Source organism: Triturus cristatus, chromosome 10 (assembly GCF_964204655.1).
Source record: "Triturus cristatus chromosome 10, aTriCri1.1, whole genome shotgun sequence".
Taxonomy (NCBI): Eukaryota; Metazoa; Chordata; class Amphibia; order Caudata; family Salamandridae; genus Triturus; species Triturus cristatus.
Window position 1 is genome coordinate 450,257,961 of NC_140593.1, and position 26,722 is coordinate 450,284,682.

The 26,722-nt window shown below is 48.3% G+C and overlaps 1 protein-coding gene across 4 annotated transcripts in view; it reads right to left on the reverse strand.

Annotated features, from left to right (window-relative positions):
• The window catches only part of ITGB1 (integrin subunit beta 1), a 324,864-nt gene that overhangs the window by 206,816 nt on the left and 91,326 nt on the right, over positions 1-26,722 (reverse strand). For all 4 annotated transcript variants that reach the window (XM_085631856.1, XM_085631854.1, XM_085631857.1 and 1 more), the window contains exon 3: positions 19,828-19,913. In XM_085631856.1, the coding sequence (XP_085487982.1) occupies positions 19,828-19,913 (86 nt within the window). The remainder of the gene's footprint in view (positions 1-19,827; positions 19,914-26,722) is intronic.

A 26,722-nucleotide genomic window follows, 5' to 3' on the forward strand; every position in this document is an offset into this window, starting at 1 on the left:
GCAAAGGTTGCAGACCGGATGTTGGTCCTTCTGCGCGTACTTGTGGTGGCAGTTAGGGCAGAATTTAAATGGTGTCTTGTCCATTGCGCTCAGAGTCCCTGAATGCGCATTTTCCTATGGGCGTCGAAGAATTTCGAAGATCTCCTCCTTCGCTGTCCCGGCTGTAATTCCTTTCTCTCTGTAGTCTTCTGTAAATTCTCCTTCGATGAAACTCGCGTATTTTCCTTCTTCCTTCGTTTAAAACTCTGGAGCTTCTCGATGACGATCCAGACCCACAGGCGGAAAAAAGTATCTGAAGATGGCGCCCCAAAGGTGGGACTTCCGCAGGAAGCACGCCAACGTCACAAGAGGTACACCAAATGGTGGGACGTCGACGCCCACCTGGGCTACACAAAAAAAACAAAAAAAAGAAAGACTACGAATCCGGACCCAACCACCAGGTCGCGGAATAATGCACAGCATAGTGAATCCAAAAAGATTCACGCTGCAAAACTTTAGCAAAAGGAACAGTTGGACAGAATGCTGAACAATGTCAAACATTTACCCCAGCAAAAAGATCAGGGCCTAAATCCATCGTCTTTTGTTCCTCATGACATTTCATTTTAAACCCAGCCATTTGCAAATCAGTCTTGACCCTGCTCCCATTGGGAACAGTCCAGCCCGAAGTAACTTTAGGCCACAAGCAATGCTTTAACATAGGTATAACGGTTACTGTCGAATTTCGATGTTTTTGTGAGGGTAAGACGGGAACCTAACTAGAATGTCTCTGTAACCTTTGGCCTGTGGGTGTGTGTGCACAAATCAATATATAATACACAACAAGTAAGCGTGTAATTTGTTCCAATATTGCCATTTAGAGGTTCTGATATCATAAATTAAAAGTCTTGTGGTGAGGTAACGAGTTAGATGTGAGACACTGAGAATAGGAGTAGGAGGGAGCTGCGAGCTGCAGGAGAGGAACTGACTAGCAGGGGTTACCAGGATCGGGTGCAGCTTGTGGCCTAGGCCTGCTCAATCATCCCCCACATTGTGCCAGTCCGTGCAGATAAATGCCCTCCCCCCTCTTATGCGCCTCCTGCCCTTCCTGCCTCAAGCCAGCTACCACCTGCCGCAACACCCAATAGGGCAAACAGGCAAAGCTGCTCATCCACCATTCACTATATGCCTGCCAACTTCTATTTTAGCACCTCAGCATTACTAACCACATCCTTTTATCAGACTGTCACATCATCTGCCAAAGACCAGAGGTGGGAGGCTGACAGCTGAACAAAGTCACTTAGAGACACCTAGCATCATCTATAAGCTTCAAAAAGTAACAATAACACCGCAATCCTGCCAGAATGCAAGCGTCTGTGCAACAGCCCCATGAAGCGTGCTCGTGCCCCGCCCGTAAAACATAGCAACATATTGTAGGGGAAACACAGGAGGGGAGTGGCAGCGCTGGAGGACGGGAGGATCGGTCTAAACCAATCCCAAACAAACCTAAAAGGAGTCTCAAAAGCAAAACAGTTGAAACAGAGGACCATGAGGTCAAGAGCCAGAGCAGCTGATCTAGCTCCATAGTTAGCAACACCCAGAAGAGCGGGAGCCGCAAAGAGGAGGAGAGCCAAATCACCTAGCTCACACAGCAAAGGGAAGAGACCTCAAGGGAATCAGAAACAACCATCAATAACCATGAGGTCTGGAAATATTAGAAATTAACCTTTCGCAAACGGAAGCAACACATTCTTGGCGGCACAAAAACCCAAAGGACTGGGAACCAGCGACTCATTAAGACAGCCAACTAAAAAGAAATACAAAGTTCCAGCCCTTGAAGGGCGATGACACTGCCATTTATTCTACCACAACATAGGACTCAGGGAGGGGAGGAGCCTAGCGCGCAACCAAGATGGCCGCGTAGGTGCAAGGCTCCCGAGGACCTCCGCAACCTCCTACGTTTATCCTGACTTCATCCTGCATCGGTTGAGGGAACTGTGTCGGTGAGCCTGAGCCGAGGTGGTACCCGTTTCCCGTCTTCGAATCGGACCTCGGGTGCCGGAGTGAACACCGATTGAAGTTTGCGGCCTACTTCTCTCCTGACCCCGGATTCGCGTTTGGGGGCGACCCGGTGGCAAAGTGAACAACAACGGCGGGCTGGGCCTGGCGAGTCGCGTACCCCGCACTTTCACTTTCGCGCCCCCTTGCTGTCTTTGCAAGTGGGATCGCGGCGCTCTTGGTGTTGGGGTGGCCTCGCTGGGAGACCCTGCCTGCCTGCCTGCTGTGGCCCGCTCCGCCGTCCTGGGGTGGCCCCCCGGAGCTCGTGGCCTTGATTGCTCGCTTTTTACTGCGTGGCTGCTGAGGGTGTGAGACCCGCGACGATGGCCACTAAACAAGATGGAGATCGGTTGAAGGCCAAGTCGACCCGGCGTGGCGCCGCACATCAGGCCAACATCATGGACCGCTACACCCTCCCAAAGGGATCTCCCGGTGGACCGCACAAGTCCTCTGAGTGCCCCCAGGATGCCCCGGATTTGCCCACAGATCTGACTCTGCAAGACGTCATGGGCGCCATTGCTGAGATGAAGGCCTCGGTGGGCCAGCGGTTTGACACGTTAGCGCATAAAATCGACGCGGTCCTCGTTGAGGTCAACCTGGTGAGAGCTGATCTCTCGAAGACCAACGACCGGGTCGATTCTTTGGCCCACACCGCGTCGGGCCTCACGACTGAGGTGGCTGCCCTTCAGACGGAGGTACACCGGCTTCGTCAGGCGAGTGCGCTCATGGATCGGCGCCTGGAGGATTCCGAGAGCCGGGCCCGGAGGAATAATATCCGCATCATCGGAGTACCTGAGGGACGGGAGGAGTCGGCGGCGGATCTTTTTGTGGAGGACCTGATCACTACCCATCTCCAGCCTCGGGGACTGAGTAAATTTTTTGCGGCGGAGAGGGCTCAGAGTTCCCGGGGGAAGGCCGAAGGTCGGAGCCCCTCCGCGGCCTCTTATTGCCCGTATCTTTAATTTTCGGGACAGGGATGCGATTCTGCAAGCCTCCAGACTGCAAGGGCCGATTAAGTTGGAGAACATGGAGGTGAACTTTTATCCTGACTTCACCCAAGCGGTCCAGAAGCAGAGACTGAGCTTCTTGGGCGTCAAGCGGCGGCTTCGGGACATGAACTTAAAATACGCCATGCTCTTCCCGGCCAGGCTGCGGGTGGAGGTGGATGGTCGCACTCACTTTGACCGTCCTGAAACGGCCGGGGACTGGCTGGACACTTTGTCTGGGGGTCGGGATCGGGGTGGCGGGGGGGGGGGGGGCTGCGGGAGGAGAAGGCCCACTGTACCGGGACTGAGGTGCTGATACTGGGACTCACTCTGGACGAAGATGCTGCCGCTTTCGGCCAAGCTTAGGGTCTCTCGTTTTTTGTACTCGTTCTCCCTCCTTTGTAGGTGGTGCGGGGTCTCGAAGGGGTACTCTTTCCTCCTCTAGGGGGTTTACCTAGTTTCAACTATATAGGGGCGACAGGCACACTGCAAGTTGGGGGGGCTGTTTGGGCTCATGCAGGGGTGCAGGGAGGGGGGAGTTTTGTTGGGGCGGTTGGGTTGGGGTGGGGTGTTGTTCATTTGTACCACAAGGCAAAAGTATCGTCGTGCTATTTCCAAAGTGCTCTCGGGGGGACGAGTGATTGCTTTAGTTTATGATGGGGGGTAGGGGACTGAGTCTTTTGTCCTGGAACGTTAATGGACTGGGGGACAGGATAAAACGAGGTGTGGTCCTGCAGTTCCTGAAACGAATTTCACCTGACATAGTTTTTCTGCAGGAGACACACCTCATTGGCAACTCCTTTCGTGCTATGAACCGACGGGGCTACCGCCTTCTGGCCCATTCGGGCTTCACGTCGGGTTCAAGGGGTGTGGGCATCATGGCCAAGACCTCGCTCCCGTTGGAGGTTGATGAGGTGCTCCATGATGACAGGGGACGTTACACGGTTCTGGTGGGTAGAATGGAGGGCAGAGTGATTATTTTTGTTTCTGTCTATGTCCCGCCAGGGTTGCAGACGACCACCTTTGCGGATCTGGGGTGCCTCCTCCTTGGCCTTCCGGAGGGGATTCTGGTGGTTGGGGGGGGGGGGATTTTAACGCTGTGGTTTCCGGAACTGAGGACCGTCACCCCCCTAGGGATCTCCCCCATGCCCAAGCGTGGTTGTCTGGCCTATTGGATGCCTTGGGGCTGGTGGATTGTTGGCGTTTGAAACATCCTACGCAGAAACAGTACACTTTTCATTCCGGGGCCCATGGCAGTCTATCAAGACTAGACTATGTCCTGGTGCCGGCGGCGCATGCGGGGAGGATCGGGGAGGTGCGCCATTTGGCGCGGGGTATTTCAGACCACTCCCCGCTCTTATTGCACTTCGATATTCTCCCGAGGGGAGAGGGTAGGGTGGCCCCGATTAATCCCTGGTACCTGCGTGACACCACCATTCGCTCAGAGTTGGTTAAGTCCCTTAAGCGATATTTTGATGATAATGTGGGGTCGGTGTCATCTGCGGTCTCGCTATGGGAGGCATTTAAGACGGTGATTCGGGGGGATGCCCTGTCCCTTATTTCCAATTCCCGGAGGCGCGAGCGGGAGGAGGTGACCCGTGTTGAAACTGAAATAACTGAGTTGGAGGGCGACCTCGAATGTGGGGTGACGGATGACAAATTACATGTTCTCCGACTCAAGCAGGCGGCCTATAAGGCCCTCGTCATGGAGGCGGCCAGGGGCCTCAGTAGAGAGCAACAGGGGAGACTGTATGATGTGGGTGATAAGGCTGGGAAATTGATTGCGTGGCTGGATAAAAAGGAGAGAGCGAGTCGAGTTGTCCCGTCGATTGAGAAACTGGATGGTGTGTGTGTGTCACGGAACCGGAAGAAATAGTCGATTGCTTTGCAGATTATTTCCGTGGGGTGTATTCCCCGGTGTCCTCCCGCTCGGAAGAGGATTCCCATGTCCTGCTTAGGGATATCGCGCTGCCTTCCCTTTCGGAGGAGGACAGAGTGTCGTTGGACGCCGCCCCAAACTCTGAAGAAATTGCCCTAGCCATACGCTCGGTCGCTTCCGGCAAGGCCATGGGTCCTAATGGTCTTCCCATCGAATTGTACAAGCTGCGACCGGATACGCTGGCGCCGCATCTCCGTGCGATGTTCCTCGCGGCCCGTTCGGCGGGTTCCCTCCCGCTAGACCAGCGTCTGGCTACTATCGTGGTCATTCACAAGGAGGGGAGGCCGCGGGACCGGGTCACGTCCTACCGGCCTATTTCGCTGCTGAATGCGGAGCCCAAAATTCTCGCCAAGGTGTTGGCCAATCGGCTGGTTGGCGTGGTGTGCGATTTGATTCACCAGGATCAGTCCGGCTTTATCCCCCATCGCAACACTGCGCTTAACCTGCGGCGCTTGCATGGGGTGCTCGCGCGTGTCCCGTTTATACGGGAACCGGCCATTTTGGCATCCCTGGACGCCACTATGGCGTTTGACACACTTGAGTGGCCATATATTTGGGCGACACTGGCGAAGTTTGGGTTTGGCCCGGGATTCATCGGTTGGGTGAAATTGTTGTACTCGGGACCGCTGGCGCAGGTGGTTGTGAACGGTAGAGTGTCGGCTCCGTTTGAGCTGGGCAGGGGCACGCGGCAGGGCTGCCCATTATCACCGCTCCTCTTCGCGCTTGCCCTGGAGCCCCTGGCGGAGTGGCTGCGGCGGGAACCTTCTATTCGTGGTCTCCGATGGACCCCCGAGTATGAGGACCGCATATCTCTTTACGCTGATGATATTCTTCTAAACCTGGCTTCCCCACGTAAATCACTGATAGTACTGGTTGATGTATTGCACTCATTTGGCCTCAACTCCGGCCTGGTCATCAACTGGGCTAAATCGTGTGTGTATGTCCTCTCTGGGGAGGATCCTATCCTTCCGCGGGGTTGTCCTATCCAGATCGCCCCGCGGGGATTTAGGTACCTGGGTGTCTTCATTACCCTGGACGCGGAGGCCCGATATAACCAGAACTTGCTTCCCCCCCTCCAGCGCCTGAAGGAGGACGTCGCGCGTTGGAGGCGCTTGCCGCTCTCGCCGCTCGGCCGGGCGGCATTGTTTAAGATGATGTCGCTGCCACGTTTCCTGTATGCTTTGCAGAACACAATGGACTTTGTCCCGGCACGCTACTTTCGCGAGGTGGAGAGTTTGCAGCGCCGACTGTTCTGGGAGGGTAGGCCGCGTATCGCCCTGGCGAAGCGGACGCTCCCGTGGTACGACGGGGGGGGGGGGTTGCCCTCCCAGATATCAAGCGATATTACTGGGCCTCCCAGCTGGCTGCGATCAATCACGGCCTTTACGGGCCCGCCCTAAACCCGGCCTTTGAGATGGATAAAATGTTACTGCCGGGTGGTGACTATAATCGGGCGCTTTATTCTAGCTCGCATGACGCGCGGCTGACGGGCCCCACGGGGGTCATGGTACGGGTGTGGCACACGGCTAACGTGGCGATGGGGTGGAAGGATCGCTTGACCCGGGCGACGCCACTATACGCATCTGAGCGGCTGGGCTCCCTGTGGACCTCGAAGGGCTTTGAGAAGTGGGACATGATAGGCATCAGCAGGGTGGGCGATCTCTGGACGAGGGGGGGATTCAAAACGTTCGATGTGCTGCAGACAGAATTCCAGCTGCAGGACAGGGAGTACTTTCGTTATATGCAGATCCGTCATGCGTTGTGCTCCGTATTTCCGGACGTTGCCTCCATCCCGGAGTACTCCCCTCTGGAGGATAGAGTGCTAGATGGGCATGTCCCGGACGGCACGATTTCATTAATTTACAAAAAGCTCATCAATGACCGTTCGGGACTGCTGACCGGCCTTCGTGAGGCGTGGGGGGCTGATGGATTGGAGCTGGATGACGAGGACTGGGTGTCTGTGGTGGCCTCCCCGAAAGAGGTGGCCATACCGGCCCGCCTTCGCTTCGTCCAGCTCAAGATACTCCATAGGGTCTATGTTACGGGGCCGAGGCTGATGCGTATGGGCTATGCTGTGGACGGGTTGTGTAAGCGTGGGTGTGGTTCTTTGGGGACCTTTCTCCATATTCTGTGGGAATGCCCGGAGGTGGTGCGATTCTGGCGTGGTGTGCATGAGGTTTTGCAGGTAGTTACGCATGTGCCGCTGTTGCCTGAGGCGAGGAGATGTCTTTTGAATGTATGGGAGCCAACCGACTACTCAGTGCCGCAGACGTGGTGGGCGACTGGGATATATGGTGGCCAAACGTGACATTGCGCAACTGTGGGGTTCCCAGAGGTCGCCGACTGTCTCGGCGTGGAAGGACAACATGGATTGGTGTATGTTTCGGGAAAAGGTGGTGTATGTTGCGAGAGGTAAGCCTGGGACATGGGTGAAAGTATGGGGCCCCTGGAACGCTTACCGTGGGGGAATCTGTACCCCGCCGCTACTGCCTGATCCGTCACCGGCCCCGTCTCCTTAGCCTGTTTGTCTTCCCGGTTCTGGGCAATGAGTTTACTTAGTCCCCGTCCTGACCTATTCCCCCCCTCGATATTCCTATGAATCGGTGGGGTCCCCCCCCTAGGGGAGCACATGCTGTTGTTTCCGACTGTGGGTTGCCTTGTGGACTTGTTTTTTGTTGTTATTTATATAAAAATGAAACCGTCGTGTGGGGTCCGGATGGTGTGGCTGCCAACGCCTCTTTCAACTCCTGTGAATTCCCTTTTGCCGCAGCGTGCGTTCTATTGTCTGTATTACATGCTCCTTCTGTTTGCTAGCGGCCGGCCTGAAGGTTGTAGGCCCATCTTTGTATATTTTTTGGATTCTGTAATAAACGGTTTGAAAAAAAAAAAAGAACAAAAAAAAAAAAAAAAAAGACACAGGACTCAGGCACCATCCCCTAGTCTTACACACCAACGTCCAAAAAGTCACAAGCATCTCACCCAGGTGTTCAGCCACGATCCTGGCCTCCCCACCCGGCCTCCCCGTTGAGGCGGCTAACACTCCATACCAACACATGAATAACTCCCATGACACAGATGAAGTAGGAAAGGGGAGGACTGCAATCAAGGATGCTGAGCTGGAGCAGAGCACCAACCCAAGCAGTTTGTCAGCACTCCAGGGGGGACAAAGATCAGACCCGAGCAGTCACCACGACAGTCAGCAATTTGAAGACCGGAACCATCACCCCAAGATTTACTTATCACCCAGCACTGAGGCCCTTAGTACAGATAACAGACCACTGGGATCCACGAACTCTACCCCTAAAATTGCCCTCCAGGGCAGACCAGGAGAGCAATCTAGGGTCAAGAAAAGACAAACACCAGCCGCGATCACCCAACCTGTGTAATGCAAGCGATGAGAACGGAGCTCTCCTACCTAACACAAGAGTGGGAGGAGAGGTTAGCTTCAGATGCAACTGAGAATGACCAAGAGAACAGAACAGAAAATGACATCACCATCCAGGGCCCAACCTCTAGGTAAAGCAGCAAAACACAATGACCCTCTTAACAACGGGGTCTGGCTATCCACGCTGAACGCCATCCAATCAATGGTTGATGCAATGGACTACCATTCCACCAAAATGGATACACAAATTGAGGCACTGAAGACTCTGGCATGCACATGGCTGGCATCAACGGGAAAAAAATCGCAGAGTTAAGCAATCTCATCAAAAGGAGGTTCTCGTGCTCCCCAGTACTGCAGAAACTCAGCAAATGACCTGGAATCCTGGGAGCACTCTTTGAGGAGCTGAAAGCGGTCATCAAGCCTCAAGCAACAACAGAACAACCTTCATCACTGAAAGGACTTTGCAAAGCGGGGAAGGCTCTGTGATCCAACTGACCGAACCAACAGCCGGAGCCAATGCACCGTCACCCCCTCAGAACATCTATGCATCACCCACGCATAAAGACTGTGCTGAAACAGCAAAAAAAATTATCGAACACATTGTCAAAGTTGGAGCGTCATATCCAAGCTCCATACTCATAGTAACAGGTGACTTCAACATGAAACTGTTCGGCTACTCAACAAGAAACAAAATCAGAGGCCCAGGTGCATCAATGGGAGATCCCCAAACAAGCATCAATTGACCTTGGGAGGAGGGATGCAAAGGCCCTAAACCTGCTCGGCAAACTAGAGCATCGTGGTCTACGGGGTTCTCAACGACCGTTTCCAAAGTGACATCCCCAGCTCTGGCTTTTCACTCTTCCAATGCAAACTCCCCTATAGACTACACATTAGGATCCCTGCCCTAGTTCGTCCTCTCTTTCAAAATGGGCCTAAGAACTGGAGTGACCACCTCCCTCTGAAGCCAGAATTTGACCTAGGCCTGACGGAAAATAGTTGTACAGCAGAACCAGAAGACTCTTTGTAGGAGAGTAGGGTCTGCTTCCTATGGTCACCCCCACTTTTTGCTTTTGCTTCAATGGTTTTCGACTTGGATGTGGCTGTGGGCCTGCTAATCAGACCCACAGCCCAGCTGTTCTCTCTCTAAATTCATACTATGTACTTTAGGTACATAACTCAATTGGTAAGGATCACCTTATGGGTCCCTGTACAGTGTACCTTAGGTACCCAGGGCATAGGTGTACCCTAGGCCTACCAGGGGCGGCAGCATGTATTATGCCACCCCTGGTTGGCCTCCCATCATGACACAACTGGCTGATCACTCAGCTGGGGCAAGGTCGTGTAATCACCCCTTGCTTAGGTATAGTATTCCTATACCTACCTTATATATAGACACATGGGTAACCTGTAAGCCACTCCTATGGCAGGCCTTAACAATCCTGGAGGCAGTGTGCTTGGTAACATGTGAGATGGTGCTCTAGCATGAGCTGAGCCTGTCTGCAGCTTTCGGAACCAACTCCTTATAGCTGTTCTATGATACAGCCTACCATATACCCTTAAAGTGCCTTATAATCTTAAACTGTTATGGTAACTATGGTTTAGCTTTATCAAAACATATCGTGTAAGGTGTCTAACACTTTGGAATACTACCCCCACACCATTTCTGGCAATGAGGATAGTATTCCCCCCTTCTAGAGGGAGAAGACATGTTAAAATCCTACTTACCCAGTTAAAGTTAACCCAGTTAAAGTTAACCAGAGCCCCAGCATCACAAAATGGATGCTGCTGCCACGGACACAAGTCTGACCTCCTGCTGCTGGGAGTACTTCCAGCGAGGGAGGCTTGGACAATAGGTTTCCTGCCTTGGGAGGTGCTAGCACCACCCCAGACAGGACTTCGTGTATTGGGGCAGGGAGGGATGAAAGAAACGAGACACTGCCTGGGGCACACAAGGTGTCCCATGCATAGCTCGGTTCAAACCGGTGCTGGGGCACTCCAGCCCCAGCGCGAAACTGGACAAAGGGAAGGGGGTGTAACCACCCCCCTCCCTGGTCCCACCCATAGGAGGGACCTAGCAGGTAACCCAGCCCCCCAGATTAGTATAAGAGTGGGAGCGGAGTCCCTAGGACTTTGGATTATCCTGAACTGAAACTAGACACGAAACTCTGGACCTTCGACATTCGACGACAAGAAGGCTGAAGAATCTCCCTTGTGGCCAAGGAGTGGCCACCCCGTGCAAACAGGCACCAACAAGCAACCTGCCGTTTGCTTTGCCCAAGTTCTACGAGGGACCGACCGCAGAGCCCGACCAGCGCCTTGACTTCCAGACTTCTCCGACCCTGATCCACATCCACAGCCGAGCTGAGATCCGTGGAGGCGATGAGAGACGTGGGACCAGCTACCTGGGAAAAAATTGGCGAGTAGCTTCCAGCGCAGCTTCTGAGGCATCCTCAAAGTTGTGCTCTGGGGATTGAGAAGCCCCAACCCCGAGCACCATCTGCACCGAAGATCAGCCCTCCACGAGTTCTGCGTAGGGCCCTTCTGCATTTCCCTGCTCGACGCGTCTGTCCGGTTGCTGGCCCGTTGGCTAGTAGCCTCAGTGACGACGAACCTTTAACTTTCCACCGCTGGTTTGGCTCCTTCAGACTGGCCCTAGCTTCCCTGTTAAAGAGAAGCACCACAGACCTTCCTGGTCTGCACCTGAAACGCATTTCCATTTCCGCGTGGGTTGCCTTTGCCAAGGCTTGTTTACTCCAATCGGGACGTCGACTCCATCAGCAAGATCCTTCATGGGACAGCTCGTACCCTGGTTCTGGTCGTCCTCGACGCCTCCTGGTCCACGCAGCTGCAGAGACCAGCTTCAAGCCATCACCTGTGTTCTGCACGACATCGCCTGGTTCCTTCCTGATTCCACACTGTCACTGGCTAGTGACCCAGACTTTGTCCCCTCAGCTTGCAGGTGTTCTTCCTTCAAGATCCATCCTTGGGTCCACCGGACATCTTCCTCCTGGCTGCCTGCCAGCATCTGTTCTTCAGGCATCCATCGACGACACCCGACACATCTTCACACCTATGCACCCGTCTCCTGTGGGTGAGGTAAAGCGAGTACTCCGGTGCTCCAGTGGATATTGACTATCCAAGTGTCTAAGTCTTTAGTTGCTTCCTCCTAGTTACTTCGGAAGTGTCCTTATTCTTCCTATTTCTGACTACTACATTCCCATTGACTTTAATGTAACCCGCGTGTGTGTTTCCACACTGCACACGCCTCCCGTGGGCCTCCCACTTCCTAACTATTGGTAGGGTAGTGTAGCCCCAGCGATTTCCCTAGGCCCTAGGGCTACTCCCTGTTCGTGACGTGGTACTTATACCACTTTCTTAGTATATGGTTTGCGTGGCCCCTGGGCCTAACTGTATTTTCCTGTGTAACTTGACGTATGCTACTTAAGAAATTGTTTGTACTTAGACCTCTGAACTCATAAAGAGTGCTGAGGGTATATGTTAGAATAAATACATTCTCATTTTATATATACCTGGTGTGGTGTCCTTTCATTTGGTATTCAAGGGATTGTAATGGTATAACAGCTGGCTTCACATGCCATACAGAGTTTAGCCTAAGACTGCTCTTGTCCATGCTACCACTAGGATAGCTGGTCTATAAGGTTGACTTTACAACCAATCACAATAAGGGTTGTTTGGACTGATACAGGGTGTACACTAGAACTATTGACATCATATATCAGGCCAACTTCTCACACTCTTCACATACCACTGGCCTAAAGAGTGAAATGGTCCTTCACCACAATGGGACTGCTGGTGCAAAAAGGTTAATGTCACCTACAAAATACTCGGAGCAACAGGAACTCAGCAAGGGACAACTGGAAGCATTTACATACGTTTTTCTAAACAGCAAGCTTCAAGAGTGATCCCAAAAAAGGCCCAATCAGCACCTCATCCACCGATCAGCAGAAAATACTGCAAGAGTGGTGCAATGAAACTACTGAAAAGGAAGGTTGACAAGGCCCTTCACGCATAATATTACTCATAGCAGAATTGAGGAGCACAAAACTGGAACTTAAACAGGCGATCTGGACCGCAAAGAGGCAATACACAAATCTTCTGGGCCAAATTAACCCCTTGAGTGCCCATGACGAGATGGTCTCGTCATGGGCCGCGGTTGCGCTGTGCCCATGACGAGACTATCTCGTTATGAGCCCCGCCCGCTAATGAAACGCCCGGCACAGGGCGGGGCACACAAGGGGTTAATCTGGGCCGTCAAGCAACACAACTCTAATGCTTTCTGGTGAATGCCTTAAAGATTTCACAGCTTCATCTGGAATCCGGCCTCTGAGGACACACGGGCCACCTTCTTGCATGCCCATTTCAACTCTTACATCAGTACATTGGTAACATCAAATCCTGAAGGGGGTTGATTCACCTGAGGGCTGCACACCTCAAAGACAGACAGTGTGCCCATCATTCCTATAAGTCACACAAATGAAGTACATTGACAGATAACCAAGGGCAGAACTACCAGAGCCCAGGCCCAATCTGAATCCCCCAGGCCATCCTTAAGACTGACCCGACAAAATGGGCTGAGGCCATGGCCCCACTATTCAATTATGCCCAAACAGGAGCAATGATACCAGCATCTTGGAAAGGCTCCATTATATTGCCTATTTTGACAGAGGCAACAAATCCGAAACAGAGAACTACAGTCTGAGACCCGATAGGCAATGAGGCAAAATATAATGCAGGCATTTTACTGGAGCACCTACTCAAATGGTCCACCACAAATGTAATCATCCCGCTTAACCAGACTGAGTTTACAAAAACAAAAAACCTTGGAACCTCAGCAAATATCATGGCCCTGTCGTTAATACTAGATTACTCGGAAAAGCACCAAACTCCCCCTCTACCTCGATTATAAAGCTTCTTTCGACTGCACAAATCGAAACAGGCTTTGGAGAAAATTAAAAAGTTGGCTTATCCCTCAGTGCGCCTAAAAGCCCTCTAAAACCTATATTCCAACACCTGGATTAGAATCAAGCTGGGAAGAGGAGCCAACCTATTGAGGGCCATTCCAACGTCCAGCAGACCCAAACAGGGGTGTGTCCTGGACCCTACACTATTCAAGCTATTTCTGGCAGACCTGCCCACAGCCTTGACCTCTGTCAACACCCACCCCCCAAAGTTTGGGTCCATAATTATTTCAAATATTCTCTATGCTGACAATATGGTGTTAAACAGTCGGACTAAGGTTGGAATGCAGTGCCTCCTCAACGCCCCCCCCCCCATCACGAACAATCTGATAATAAACAGCAAAAACACGAAAATTATGAACTGCTCCAGAAGAACAAATGTAAAAGCTAGCTGGTTTCTTGACTCCAACAAGGTTGACAAAACAACTGAATACAAATACCTTGGGCTCCTACATGACAGCAATGGCTCATTCAAACCAGAGAAGAAGCAATCAAAAGAGAAGGAATTGCCTTGGCTGCAGGGCTAACTGCCCGGTTCAGAAATCTAAAAGGTTAATAGTTTAACCCTATTTTAGAATTACAAAGGCAAAGGTGATCCCCACCCTTGCTTAAGGAAGTGAGGCCTTACATGGTAGACCCCCGAAAATCCTTGATACCACTGTTGCAAGAATTTACAGGCACATATTCCAACTCCCCAGCGACACATCACCTGCCCAGGCCACGTTCAAGTTCGGGTTAATAAAGCAGTCTTGCCAGGCGAGCAGCATTTGCCACTATCTGCTACAGACTCCAATCCGCCAAGGAGTACACCATAAATTGCAGTGCATGGTTGGAAATAACCAATAGCTATCACTCACTTGCCAGAGACTCTCTCAATGAAACAATCGATCTGTTTGGTCTAACAGAACTAAGGTCTGTAGGAACGAGCTATGAAACCAAAAGAGCTGTTAACAAAACTTACAAAATACTATCATCCTCAGCAATAGGGCAACCTTAGAGAAACGCTCACACGCCTGGACAGTACTAAACAGCTATACAACCTTGAAAACACAGCAATATACGGGAGATGTTTTCAACAGCAGGATAAAAGGCTAATACCTTAAATATCGACTACGGATCCTGTCTTCCAACCCATATGACATGCCCTGGTTGAGGGCAGAAGAAAAGGTGGCTTACAGACTGTGCAGCCACCCAAAAGAGGATGCAAGACACATGATATGCCTTTTCAAGTCTAACCAAATCCTCCATCGACAGTGGCTGCGTCCTTTCTGGAACTAGTTGGGGGTACGCTCCTGCAGACAAGCCACACTTGTCTGCCTCAACTCAGCTGAGCCCCAATCAATCTCCCGGTCTGTGAATTATCTCCAGGGGTTTGAAAGAGCCCTAAAGAAGGCATCAAACCGGTCTTTAACAAGTTCACCTACCCTGAATCTTGACCTCAACACTGAAAGAAAGGGGGTGGCACATATTTGTTTACAAATCACACCAGCTATACTAGTTAACATATAATTCTCCATTCTGAAATCCTGAGAGGCGAGAAGATCTTGACACCAAACACCACTAACTTGCACAGGCACTTTTGTCCCTGATCGGCTTAGGGCTCCCACTAGTAGCATGCATATCAGTCATGAAAGTAAAGGCCTTTGTATGGTCTAGCACTGCCTCTCAAAACAAAAGCCCTAGCTTAAGGATTCTAAACAAACCTAATTCAGCATTTTGCACCAACACGAGACTGTCACTCTTTACGTTGTTTTGAGTTTTTCTAAATCAATGCTGGGCTTGCACACAGAATCGGTTCTAGCTACTATGAACAGCAACTTTTTAACTCAACTCCGCAAAGCGCATATTTAAAATGGCAAGAAGACCGGGTGCAAGGAGGCTGCTCACCAGTCTCTACACAATCACTTTTGCTCCGGACCCAGCAGGAATAAGCCTGCCAGCCAAGAACCCAATGGCCCTTTCATACCCCTGCACCGCCTTTTAAAAACAACCCAGGCAAACCTAACCTTGTAATGTGTACTGAAATGAGAACTATATTTCTTACGCTTTTTTAAATTTATTTTTTAAAGAGTTATTTGGAATGAGCGACCTCTGGACTGCACATGGAAAGGTTTTAGCAACTCCACATAGCAGAACATAATTAATCCAACGGTCATATTTAAATGAAGAGAAGACCAAGACACTAGACACTCCTGACATCTTCTAGCACAAGTACCTTGGTCTTGGATCGGTTTACTGCTACCAGTTGCAGTGTGGACGGCACTCACAAACTTAAAAGCAGTTCACCATTCATTCATTCTTATTCATTGCTTTATCCCCGATAGCCCTTTAGCATTTCTTGAATTCAAGAACCTAATAGAATTTATTTATTCTTCTTACTGCTTTTGGTACTTTAATTTTGCCGACTGGTATGATTTTAACTAATCGACCAATAAAGATTTCAACTCTTAAAGTTCAAGTGATTTTGTAAAGGTCACTAGGACCTCAACATAGCAAAAAAGGACAATAATACAAAAGTTACCAGTCATGTATGCTTTTTACATTACACGTTTATTCTGGGGAATCTTGAAATAGATGTTTTTCAAAGAGCAAATTATTTTGTCTACAGAAGGAAAAAACTGTTGAAGCGGTTTTCATCTATGTACAGTTAACAAAGTACCCTGACTGAAATTAGAACATTTAAGTTATGTTTACCTTTCATGAACAAATTGTCGAGAACCAAATAGATAATGGTCAGTGATAAGGAAATTTAGCAATTCTGTTGCTGCAGTGCTCACCGCCAATTGTAAATTACCTGCATTTGCCCCGTCGCATAAATGCAGCGTTAAACAAAAATAACTGCAAGCTCAACTGGATCAAATTACTATTGCCGGAGAATGTGACATACCTTGCCTTTGAATGCTGCATATTTTACAAAACCGTGCTGCCTATTTTGGCCCCCCTCACCGCCCAATCCTAGTAGCCCCAACAATGGTAAAGATTTGCAGAATAGTCTGAGAGTTGTTATTGTGATAAAAACTGTGAAATATGGTGCTAAATTGTGTACAGTAAAAGCAGCCACAAATGTAATGCACAGGTCTTCAAACTTTTTTCAATCGAGCCGTGCTTAGGTAGAAAAGAATTGTGTTTACCAATGAACAAGGAGTACTGCTAACATGGCACAACTGAATTTAAGGGGTATTTTTCGGAGGATAAACTAATCTGAACAAATATGGTATTTAGTGGTGCATGTCCCCACCCATCTTCCAAAACTTCAATGTGGAGTGTATAAAATCAACAAGTAGTACCACATACATCCCTCGCACACACTAAATATGCACAGCAGAGGCCACAGGAGTGCAAGCAGGGCAAGGCCATCATTAGTGCACCATTTGCTACGGCACCAAGCATCCGCCACACACTAGCAATACAGTTCTGTAGTATGCAACCCCAACTGGAGACGGTCACCCCAAACAGGAGGGCAATTCCAGGGTCACACATTCACAAGAATCCCTAAGGGAAAAATGGAAGAGCAGTCAACCACAAGGTTGGAACCCCTTTCCATACAAGGCAGTATTTTAAGGTGCTGCAGAGCAGATCCCATACTGGAGAATCACGTCAGCGCAGTCTATATTAAACAAGACGTCTCTCGCCCTGCTAAGTCACATTTCTTCCAGCATTTCTTCACGAAGACTACACTCGCACCAGTTTCCTCCAAATCTGGAAAAGCTTTTTGAAAATTTCAAGTGTGTCAAAAAAGAGAGAAATTATTAGGTTCCTCAAGTTTATGCATCTCTGTTACTTAGCTAAGACTGTTCCAGCTAAGGACGCATGCCAATGCATATAGGAGAGTCCAAAGATAGAGGTGTAGAATACACCAGTTCGGATGCAGAACTCTGCACTGCTGCTGGAACAGGAGATCCTCCCAAAGGGGCAGACTGATCGGAGAACAGATGCTCATGCCCAGGAACTTGGGATACAATACTCAGAGCCAAACCGGGGCAAAACTACTGGTGAGGCTGGCACAGTGGACCCAAAAGTTCCATGTAGGTCGTTGTGGCTCTATCCTTGAAAAGCTCAAGGGCAGAGTCTGCTTTAATAACAAAAAGTGGGGAGCCATCAAACTGCATGTCCTTAAGACTGGCCTGAACGTATCCAGTGGACAGCATCCAGGTGTGCCTACAAATGGTCTTGTTGAAGGAGTCAGAGGTATCCAATCTACAACAGATGGTTAACTTGGCTGTACCACGACCACAAGATTCTTACCTATCCTGGGACCATGGGTAATACTTGGACAACAGAGGGTCACAAGGCATGAGAGCAGCAGCCTAAAAGGCTGGTGGCATTCACTGAGTGAAAGGCCAAACTTTTTAGAGGAAAAAGCAGCATATCAAGTTGCTTTCTTCTTAGATTCCCTGTCAGGGGGGAGGTAATGGGAACAAAGTCGTTGTTTACTCTACTGGCCAAAGCCTGCATCACACGGGTCTCAGTAGTGGGGCACTATTTGAGGAAAGATAGATCGTACAGAGCAGGGTGAGGGCGTCTGGCGAAGCACAATTGTCCCTGGCCGAAGTACTGAAGAGCATATCTATAAGAGCCTCATTGAATGAAAGTAAGAGCTCAGAACTCGACTGGCCAGATTGCAATAGCTCCGTCAGACACTAGTTTTATCTTCTTGAGTGGGAATTGAAGATCAAGAATCTAAGCCACATTTTGCATAACCAAAGCAAAGGAGGCGCTGTCTTCCATGGCAGGCCCTGAAGGGGAAGGGGAACTAATCAGCCGCGGCCGCTGCATGTAAGAGCGGTGGGGCGTTGGGGCCAGTTGAGGGGGGTTTGGGAGACGACCACGAGGGAAAATTCAATAAATTATTAATTTTCATTTGTGGTCGTCTCTCAACCCTCCCCCCTCACCTGGCCCTAACGCCCCACCGCGCTTACCTGCAGCGGCCGCGGCGGGAACTAATACAATGTCTGGGGAACATACAGAACACTGCCATCTTGGAGGACCTCGTGACGGCTGTCATCTAGGTAAGGCTGAGCAATCCCAGCCACAGCATCATAACTCCCATTATCGGAACCTGTGCCAAATAAAGAATGAAAGACAAGAGCCCTTCAAGCAGGTACAGACACTCTGTCTGAATCAGAAGGGAGGTAAAGAGGTTGTGCTCAGATAAAGGAGTGTGTGGCCTCGGTCAGGTGCATCACCTAAGCACTGGAAACCGCTATGTGTCATCTGGAGTTGATGGCGCCGACATTGGGGTCAGTGGATTGCAGTACGGTGTGGCTTGTTGTGCCAAGGAGGGACCCAGTACGGAAGTCGGCCCTCCTTGTAGTAACCCTTTGGTAGAAAAAGGTTACAAACCTTGTGGCTGCCCTTCTGTACAAATGCAAAAACAACAATTGATGGACAGAATGCAGAACAAATGTCATACATTCACCCCAGTACAGAGATCTGGGCCTAAATCCATCGTTTTTTTGGTTCACCATGCCATCCCAGTTTGAACCCAGCCATATGCAAATCAGTCTTGACCCTGTGCCCAATGAGAACAGTCCAGCCCGAACTGCCAGGCCAGGTCCTCCCTGGACTGGAAATGCATATGCAAATGGCTGGGTCTGAACTGAAATGGCAAAGTGAGCTAAAGGATGATGATGGATTCAACCCAGCTCTGTGACTGGGGGTGAGTGTCTGAAACGATTCAGCACTACGTCCATTATCTCCTGGTTTGCGCTCTGCCCTTCTGTGCAAACCTGGAGCAGAATAAAGGGAAAATGCTCCAGTCATGATGTATATTCTACAGACCCATGTGACCAACGTCCTTCAAAAGGAGAGTTTTAAGAAAAAATCCCTCAAAAGGACATCCTCGTTCTACACTTGATGGACCGAACAGCATTAATGGCCCCTGACACCATTACTGTGATTTTGCACCCTGCAACAGCTTCAGTGTGAGGGACGTGCTCACCCACCACCTGGTGATTCCAGGCACTTATGTTTTCTCGAGCTTTGAGAACCAAAATAGTTATGTATAAATAATGCCATTTCTTTTTCCACTTAATATTTTAAAAACTACTGTAAAGATTCACATCAACCAACAAACTGAGGCTGATTTGGAGCAAGCCTAGTCGATCTCCTAGGTTTGATCTGAGAATACCTCGTAAATCATGTTGTATGCTTGCCTAAAATTCTATGGCATTGCACTTGAAATCATGTTTACCTCCAACACCCCCGCTCCCAAAAACCCTTAAAAAAAATTAAAAGGTGACAAAAGGCATTATTCTAGAAAAATAAGAGCAGATTAGCCAAATGGGGATACAATTTGTTAGGGGATAAAATGCGTTGGGCATTAAAATGGTCTTCCTTTTAACTGCAAATTTAGCCTAACTACATAGTGCATCGAGCAGACTAGAACATTCCTTCATACACTTATATAGAGGATTTGTTCAAAGAAATATAGGGGATACTTTGTAAGGTACAATTTGCAACACAGAACAGCAAACCACATTTATATATTAAAAAATAACTCACCAAATTTGTGCACCACCCACAGTTGGGTCCGGCTTGTATACATTCTCCACAAGACTTTGCATTTGCTTTTAGACACTCACTGCCACCTGTTTGGAAGGAGAAAAAGTATGTTTCAACTTCTAAGCCCTGACAGATGAAAATGAGAGTTAAAATAGCAACAGGATATAATCCAAGTATAATGGACAGCAAAAGTATACATCAACATGAGTAGATTCACACAAGAGGAAATAAAATAATTTACCATCAGAATAGTGCAGAATCAACTTTGTCTCAGACATGTTACCATTCAACTCAATTACATGCTTTTATGGACATAAGTACTGGCCAAGCTTGTTGGCATGCACAGGTGTCCCAGTATTCTCTTTGCCTCAGTTGAGGGAGATTTGCCATTGCGATCAGGTGGGGATTATTCCACCAGTCTACACTAGGCTGGCAACTTGTAGATCTGCCTGTCCTTCGCAGATAGTGACCAATTCACACACTGCCCTATAAAGTCTGCAACACAGCAACTTGTTTGTTTTCAGAGTCGATCAGTCAGGTAGGGCCTCCTTTCATGTCATCCGTACTGCCCTTTAGGAGTGCAGGATAGCCTCTACAGTTCCACAGGTGTATAAAATTATCTGATGCAAGGTTTTCTGCAGGATACTTACATGTGACCACAGCTAGTGGATTCTAAGTGCTCTTAGCCATCTTACTGGCCTCACCCAACAGCCTGTCATTTGTAATGGAAGGAATGCACAAGAAAGCTTGCTTGAAGCTAAATTTTCAAGTTTTGTTGGATATTTTTGTTTTCAATTAAAAAAAAGAATTCAACCAATATTGCAAAATAAAATCTATATTTCGCACCTATGGAAAAAGAATGAGGAGAAACAAGCAGAAAATGAAAGAAAATAGAACAAGCTAGGTAGCTGTTATATGGCAACATTGGAAACCCATGAGTTCTGTCATTGGCTGCAAGGTTCAGGCATTGTCAATGCTTGGTTTGCTTGATCACGTTTTTTATTTTTTATAAGAAAGTATTTGAGGAAACTGCTAGGTCCTCACAAATATTAAAACACAACAAAGGAGAAAAGCAAAAACATTTGAGTACGAAAAAGTACACATTCGCTTGGTAGATCTTGGCACTGAAGATACTTTGTGTGCAGTTGTGCCCCTTCTAAAAGAGCAGAGTGCACTCACTCACAGTGAATTTAGCCAATGACTAAAGAGGGCGGATAGAGTGCCCCATGCTATATGAAGTAGTGGATGGTAGAACAACATGGACAACAGACCAATGGATGAAAAGAACTTGTTGACAGCCCCGGTACATGTATTATACAAATAATTTTAGTAAAATCAAAAGGTCTCTGCTGCTGACAGATCCAAAAATGTACACGGCCTTAAACTGAGCTAGCAGCTTTGATATCTCATAATGTGTTGTACTGGCAATCGCTTAATAGCCCCAGAACTTTCAGAGATTTGAATGTATACCTATCTTCAGAGGCAGGAGGGACTTTATGAATTCAATGAGGGTACCTATGGTGCAAAACTAAAATTACAAGTACATAGCTTTTCCCTTTGCATCACAGCAGCTTTACTTGCAGTTCTTAAGCATTAGAATTCAACAGCAAACTATTAAACCATTCTCTCAAGAAATGGATGGCAAAAATGTTAACAGAAATGGGCAACAGAAAAAAACCTGATCAAAATACTCTTCAAAGCAGATTGACCCACAATAATGTCAGCTTTGGCATCTGAATCTAAGCAAAAGTTCCTTGAGAAGGAGAGGACTAACCAACATGCAGTCGCTTTAACCATTTCACAAAACCACATAGTGTTCTAGGATTGACAAAACCAATGTTGACTGCCCTTACAGATTATGTAAGAGCCACTAGTCAGGACAGATGAAACAATGAAGCTTTATTTATTGGTTTAAAATGGGGACTCAACCATTTTGACAATACCGAGATCAGCTTCCAAAATGGAAAACGCTACTTACCCAGTATGCCTCTGTTCTTGGCATGTAGAGCTGTAGATTCATCACATGCTTTGAATAGCCTGCCATCTAGTGTTGGGTACGGATGTTTGCACTTTGTTTTTTCTTCTTAGAAATCTTTCCAGTCATGAGGTCGGTGATGCCTCCTTTCGGTAAGAGTGCGTATTGGCATCGACTCCATTGTTAGATTGTTTTCCCGCAGATGGGGATAATGGGGTTAGTGAGAGTAGTAGAAAAGAGATGTCCATGTGTATGTATCTTAGTAAGGTATCACTGCAACAGGTATATAGGTACCCTGGGAGGCGGATGGGCGCATGTGAATCTACAGCTCTACATGCCAAGGACAGATGCATACTGGGTGAGTAGCATTTTCCGTTCGAGGTATCGGAGCTGTAGATCACATGCTTTGCATAGACTAGAAAGCAGTAATCTCCCAAAGCGGTGGCTAACCTGTAGCTGTTGCAGAAGTTTGAAAGAGTGTACGTAGAACTGCCTGGCCCACGTTAGCTTGCTGTCTTGCTAACACATCTACACAACAGTGCTTTGTGAATGTGTGTGGTGTAGACCATGTTGCAGCTTTGCATATGTCATCTATGGGGATGTTTCCTAAAAAAAAGCCATAGAAGCCCCTATCTTATGAGTGGAGTGCGTTCTAGGGGGAATCGTCGATGTTAGTTTTAGCTTAGCATAGCATGTTTGAATTAATTTGACTATCCACAATGCAATACCTGATTTTGAGATGGGATTGCCTTTATGAGGTGGAGCAAAAGCCACAATTTTTTTTTGTAATGTATCACTGACACGAGTCTTAACTGTTGTATGTTTTGCTGTTACTTAGCAGGTAACGAACTCCCTAGCCGCCCGATGAAGCGTAGACAATAAGATAAGAAGGTATGATAATAGGGAGACACGCGTACATGTGATGAGTTTCTGAACGCCTGTGCACGACATTTGTTTTTCTTGACCAACACGAAAAGAGACCGCGCTTTTCTCAACACGTTTCTCACACAAATGACTTCGATAAACTGATCGCAAAAGTATAAAAAGTATCTCCTTAGCATTATACCGGAACTTTGACCAGGAGCTCCATAGATAGAAGCGCCAAACATACGGACGACGATATCCTACCTAAAACTGTCCTATGATGTTTAGTCACACTCCCTGATTGACACCAACAAATTCACAATTTACTATTGCCGCATAGAAGTGCCACCTAACTAACAGGCACACAGAAGTATCACGAGGCTACGGACAGTAGACGCATCTCGAATTAACTATTGCCACTTAGTAGCACCACCTAACTCAACCGGCGCATAGAAGTATCACGGAGCCACTGATACTACACGTATCTCCGCATAATGTAATCTATGACGATCACCAAGGAAGCCCTTACCTCACACCATGAAAAAATCATGTATAGATACTCACCAAAAATTCACGCCCTACAAGCCTTCCAGATTGTACAGGTACCTGCGCGTTCACAACCCCTTTACCAACTACCACTGTAGCATAAACGATAGAAGTGCCACCTAACTAACCGACACACGGAAGTATTACGGGACTACGGATAGTAGACGCATCTCGAGATAACCATTGCCACACAGTAGCGCCACCTTACTAACCGGCACACGGAAGTATCACGGGGCCACTGATACTACACGCATCTCTGCATAGCATAATCTATGACTATCACCAAGGAAGCCTTTAACTCACACCATAAAGCAATCGTGTATAAATATTCACTATACAAAACACACGCCCCGCAAGCCTTCCATATTGCACAGATACCTGCGCATTACTAACTAACACCCTAGTATAAGCAAGGATATCGGAGGGCGCTTTTGTAGGTCTAACCCACCAACTTACAGACTCTACCCTTACCTTACCATTACTTATTTATAAACTCGCTGAAAACAGAGAATCTTTGCCTAAAAAGTCAACTCTGTCTTGAGCTAAAGAATTGCCATTTTCTAGTTACTTTGATATTCTTCTGTCGTTTGAAAAGACAGCTTGGACATTGGAGAATGCACACAGTACATTCTCAATCTATATATGTTTGTTTTGTCTCCTCCTTTCATCTACACAGGTACCATTGGACCTCATTAGGATCTGGTTAATATACCCAGTTTCATAGAGACCCTTCAAATATACAGTCTCTATCCACAGAGACCCCTTCACACACTGTCTCCATCACTCCTTTTTAGGTCCTGAAGAAAGCCCACTTGACCCACATGGGCAACCACCAGGGCTGAAACATGTCGACCTTTTTATGGACACCCTGAGTGTATTAGATTCCTAATCAATCTTCCCACGCACGACAATTTAAAAAAAAACATCTCGAACCCAGGTTTAATAAAATCATTAATCTGGCTATACGAGCTTTTTAATATCAACATTTTTGAAACTCACTGCACTAGAAAACCCTATACATGGTTTTTTTTCCCCCGATCACTACTGTACTAACCAGTGGTTTACCTCCAGGTGATGGAAGCATAACAACTAACCCTATGATGATGCAGTCACATTTAAAAGAACCAGGCGGAGAATCAAGATATACAGCCAGTCCCCCTTTGTACGTGAATGAGGGTATTTTATCGGTATACTACACGAACATTTACAAACCCTGGTTACTCAGGTCAAGTGATCCATTCCCCATTTGATATTTGATGTATTAACAAGGAAGCTGAATGGATTACAGTTACTTCTTTCTCCCCCACCCTTGATTTGAGATGGAAGATTAAGGAAACCAAACTGACTTCAGGTGCCAGATCGCAAGGTTGAGATGACCGGGATCTGGATGTCTTATATCTCTACGGTTCTGCTTGAGGAGATTGGGTGTAAGATGTAGTTTGCGGTGAGGGACTACTGAGAGCTCCAACAGGGTGGTGAACCACAGTTGACGGGCCCATGTGGGAGCAACTAGGATTAGTGTCCGGGACGCCTGCCTGAGCATCCGAACCACTAGTGGAATAAGTGGGAGAGGCGGAAAAGCGTAGGCAAATATCCCGGACCAATTCATCCATAGTGCATTACCTCTGGACAATGGGTGTGGATACCTAGAGGCGAAGCTTGGGCATTTTGCGCTTTGGCGTGTGGCGAACAGATCTTAGTCTGGAAAGCCCCACATCTGAAAGAATGGGAGGAGAACTCGAGGGTGGGGTTCCTACTTGTGGATCTGTTGTCGCTGTCTGCTGAGCAGATCTGCGATTTGATGGTCTACTCCTGGAAGGTGTTCTGCAAGGAGATGCATTTTGTGAAGTATGGTCCACCTCCAGATGGTCTGTGCTAGTTCTGACAGCTGGAGAGAGTGCCCCCCCCTCCAGTTTCTGTATGTAATACATTGCTGTCATGTTGTCTGTGCGTATCTGGACAGCTTTGCCTGCCAAGTGAACTTGAAAGGCTTTGAGCGCTAGAAATATCGCTAGAAGCTCTAGATGATTTATGTGAACATGCTTTTGCTGCAGGCTCCACATGCCCTGAATTGTGTGAGTTTGGAGAAGAGCTCCCCAACCGGTTAGCACGGTCTGTGGAACCGAGTCGAATAAGGGCCGCCTTTTGGAAAGGTTTTGTGGATTTCACCACTGCAGAGAGCGATGAGTGCAGCCATCCACCAACATTAGATCTGATAACTGACCCCGATTCCACTGGCGTGCCAAGCATTCCTGAAGGGGACGCATTTGAAGTCTTGCGTAGGGGAATATTAGGATGCAAGACGCCATCATTCCTAGTAACTGCATGAACACTTGAGCTGGCAAGGAGTGTTAAGGCTGGAAATGGGAAGTAGAGTTTGAATGTGGAGGATTCTGGCCGTATTGGGATAGACCAGAGCCTTGTGTGTATCTAGAGTGGCTCCCAAATAGGCTTGTGTGTTGGAGGGTTGGAGATGGGATTTGGACAGATTTACTGTGAATCCCAGATCGTGGAGCAGCTTCACTGTTTTGTATGTTGTAGACACTTTGCTTGCGAGCTGGATTTTATGAGCTAGTCGTCTAAGTATGGGAAGACTGGAATGTGTGGTCTTCGTAGATGAGCTGAGACTACTGCCAGGCATTTGGCGAAAACCATGGGAGCAGTGGTGACTTCGAAAGGAAGCACTTTGAATTGGTAGTGCTGTCCAGTTACCACAAACCTGAGGTATTTGCAATGAGCAGGGTGGACTGGAATATGGAAGCAGGCGTCCTTTAAATCTAAAGTTGCCAGAAAGTCGCCTTGCTGAAGAAGTGGGAGCCCATGCTGGAGTGTTACCATATGAAGTGATCTGATTGGATGTATAGATTTAGATCTCGCAGGTCTAATTTAGGACTTGGAGAGCCGTCCTTTTTGGGAATTAGGACGTATAGGGAGTATACTCGGTCCCTTGATATTGTAATGGGACTGACTCTATAGCTCCTTTTTCTAACAGAGACTGTCTGGTTTGAGAAGGTTCAGATGTTCTGGAGACAGTGTGTGGTCTTGGAGGAATATTTGGGGTAGTGACCGTTCGTTCCAGGCATTAACCATATTGGATAATTTGTAGAACCCATCTGTCTGAGGTGACTGTATTCCAGACGGGTAGAAATCGGGAGAAACGTCCCCCGATAGGAGTAGAATGATCAAAGTTAATTAATGCCCCGGGCAAAAGAATAGCATGGCAAGCAGCGGGAATAGCCACAACAACATGCTTCGATTTTGATGCCGAAGATTTCGGTTCAACATCGGTATGCTTGGGTTTCGATGCTGAAGATTTCGGTTCCACATCGGTATGTGGCCGGCTCTATCCAGAGCCGGAAGGCTTTGATTTAGGTCTTGGTGCCTGGCCAGTGCCTCCAAAACGTTCTCATGCCGACCTAGGGCCGAGTGCAGAGGTAGGACAAGAGCCTTTTTCTTTAATAAGTGGTAGAGGAAGAAAGTTTCCGCACTCATGATACGTTGACCCTGTGT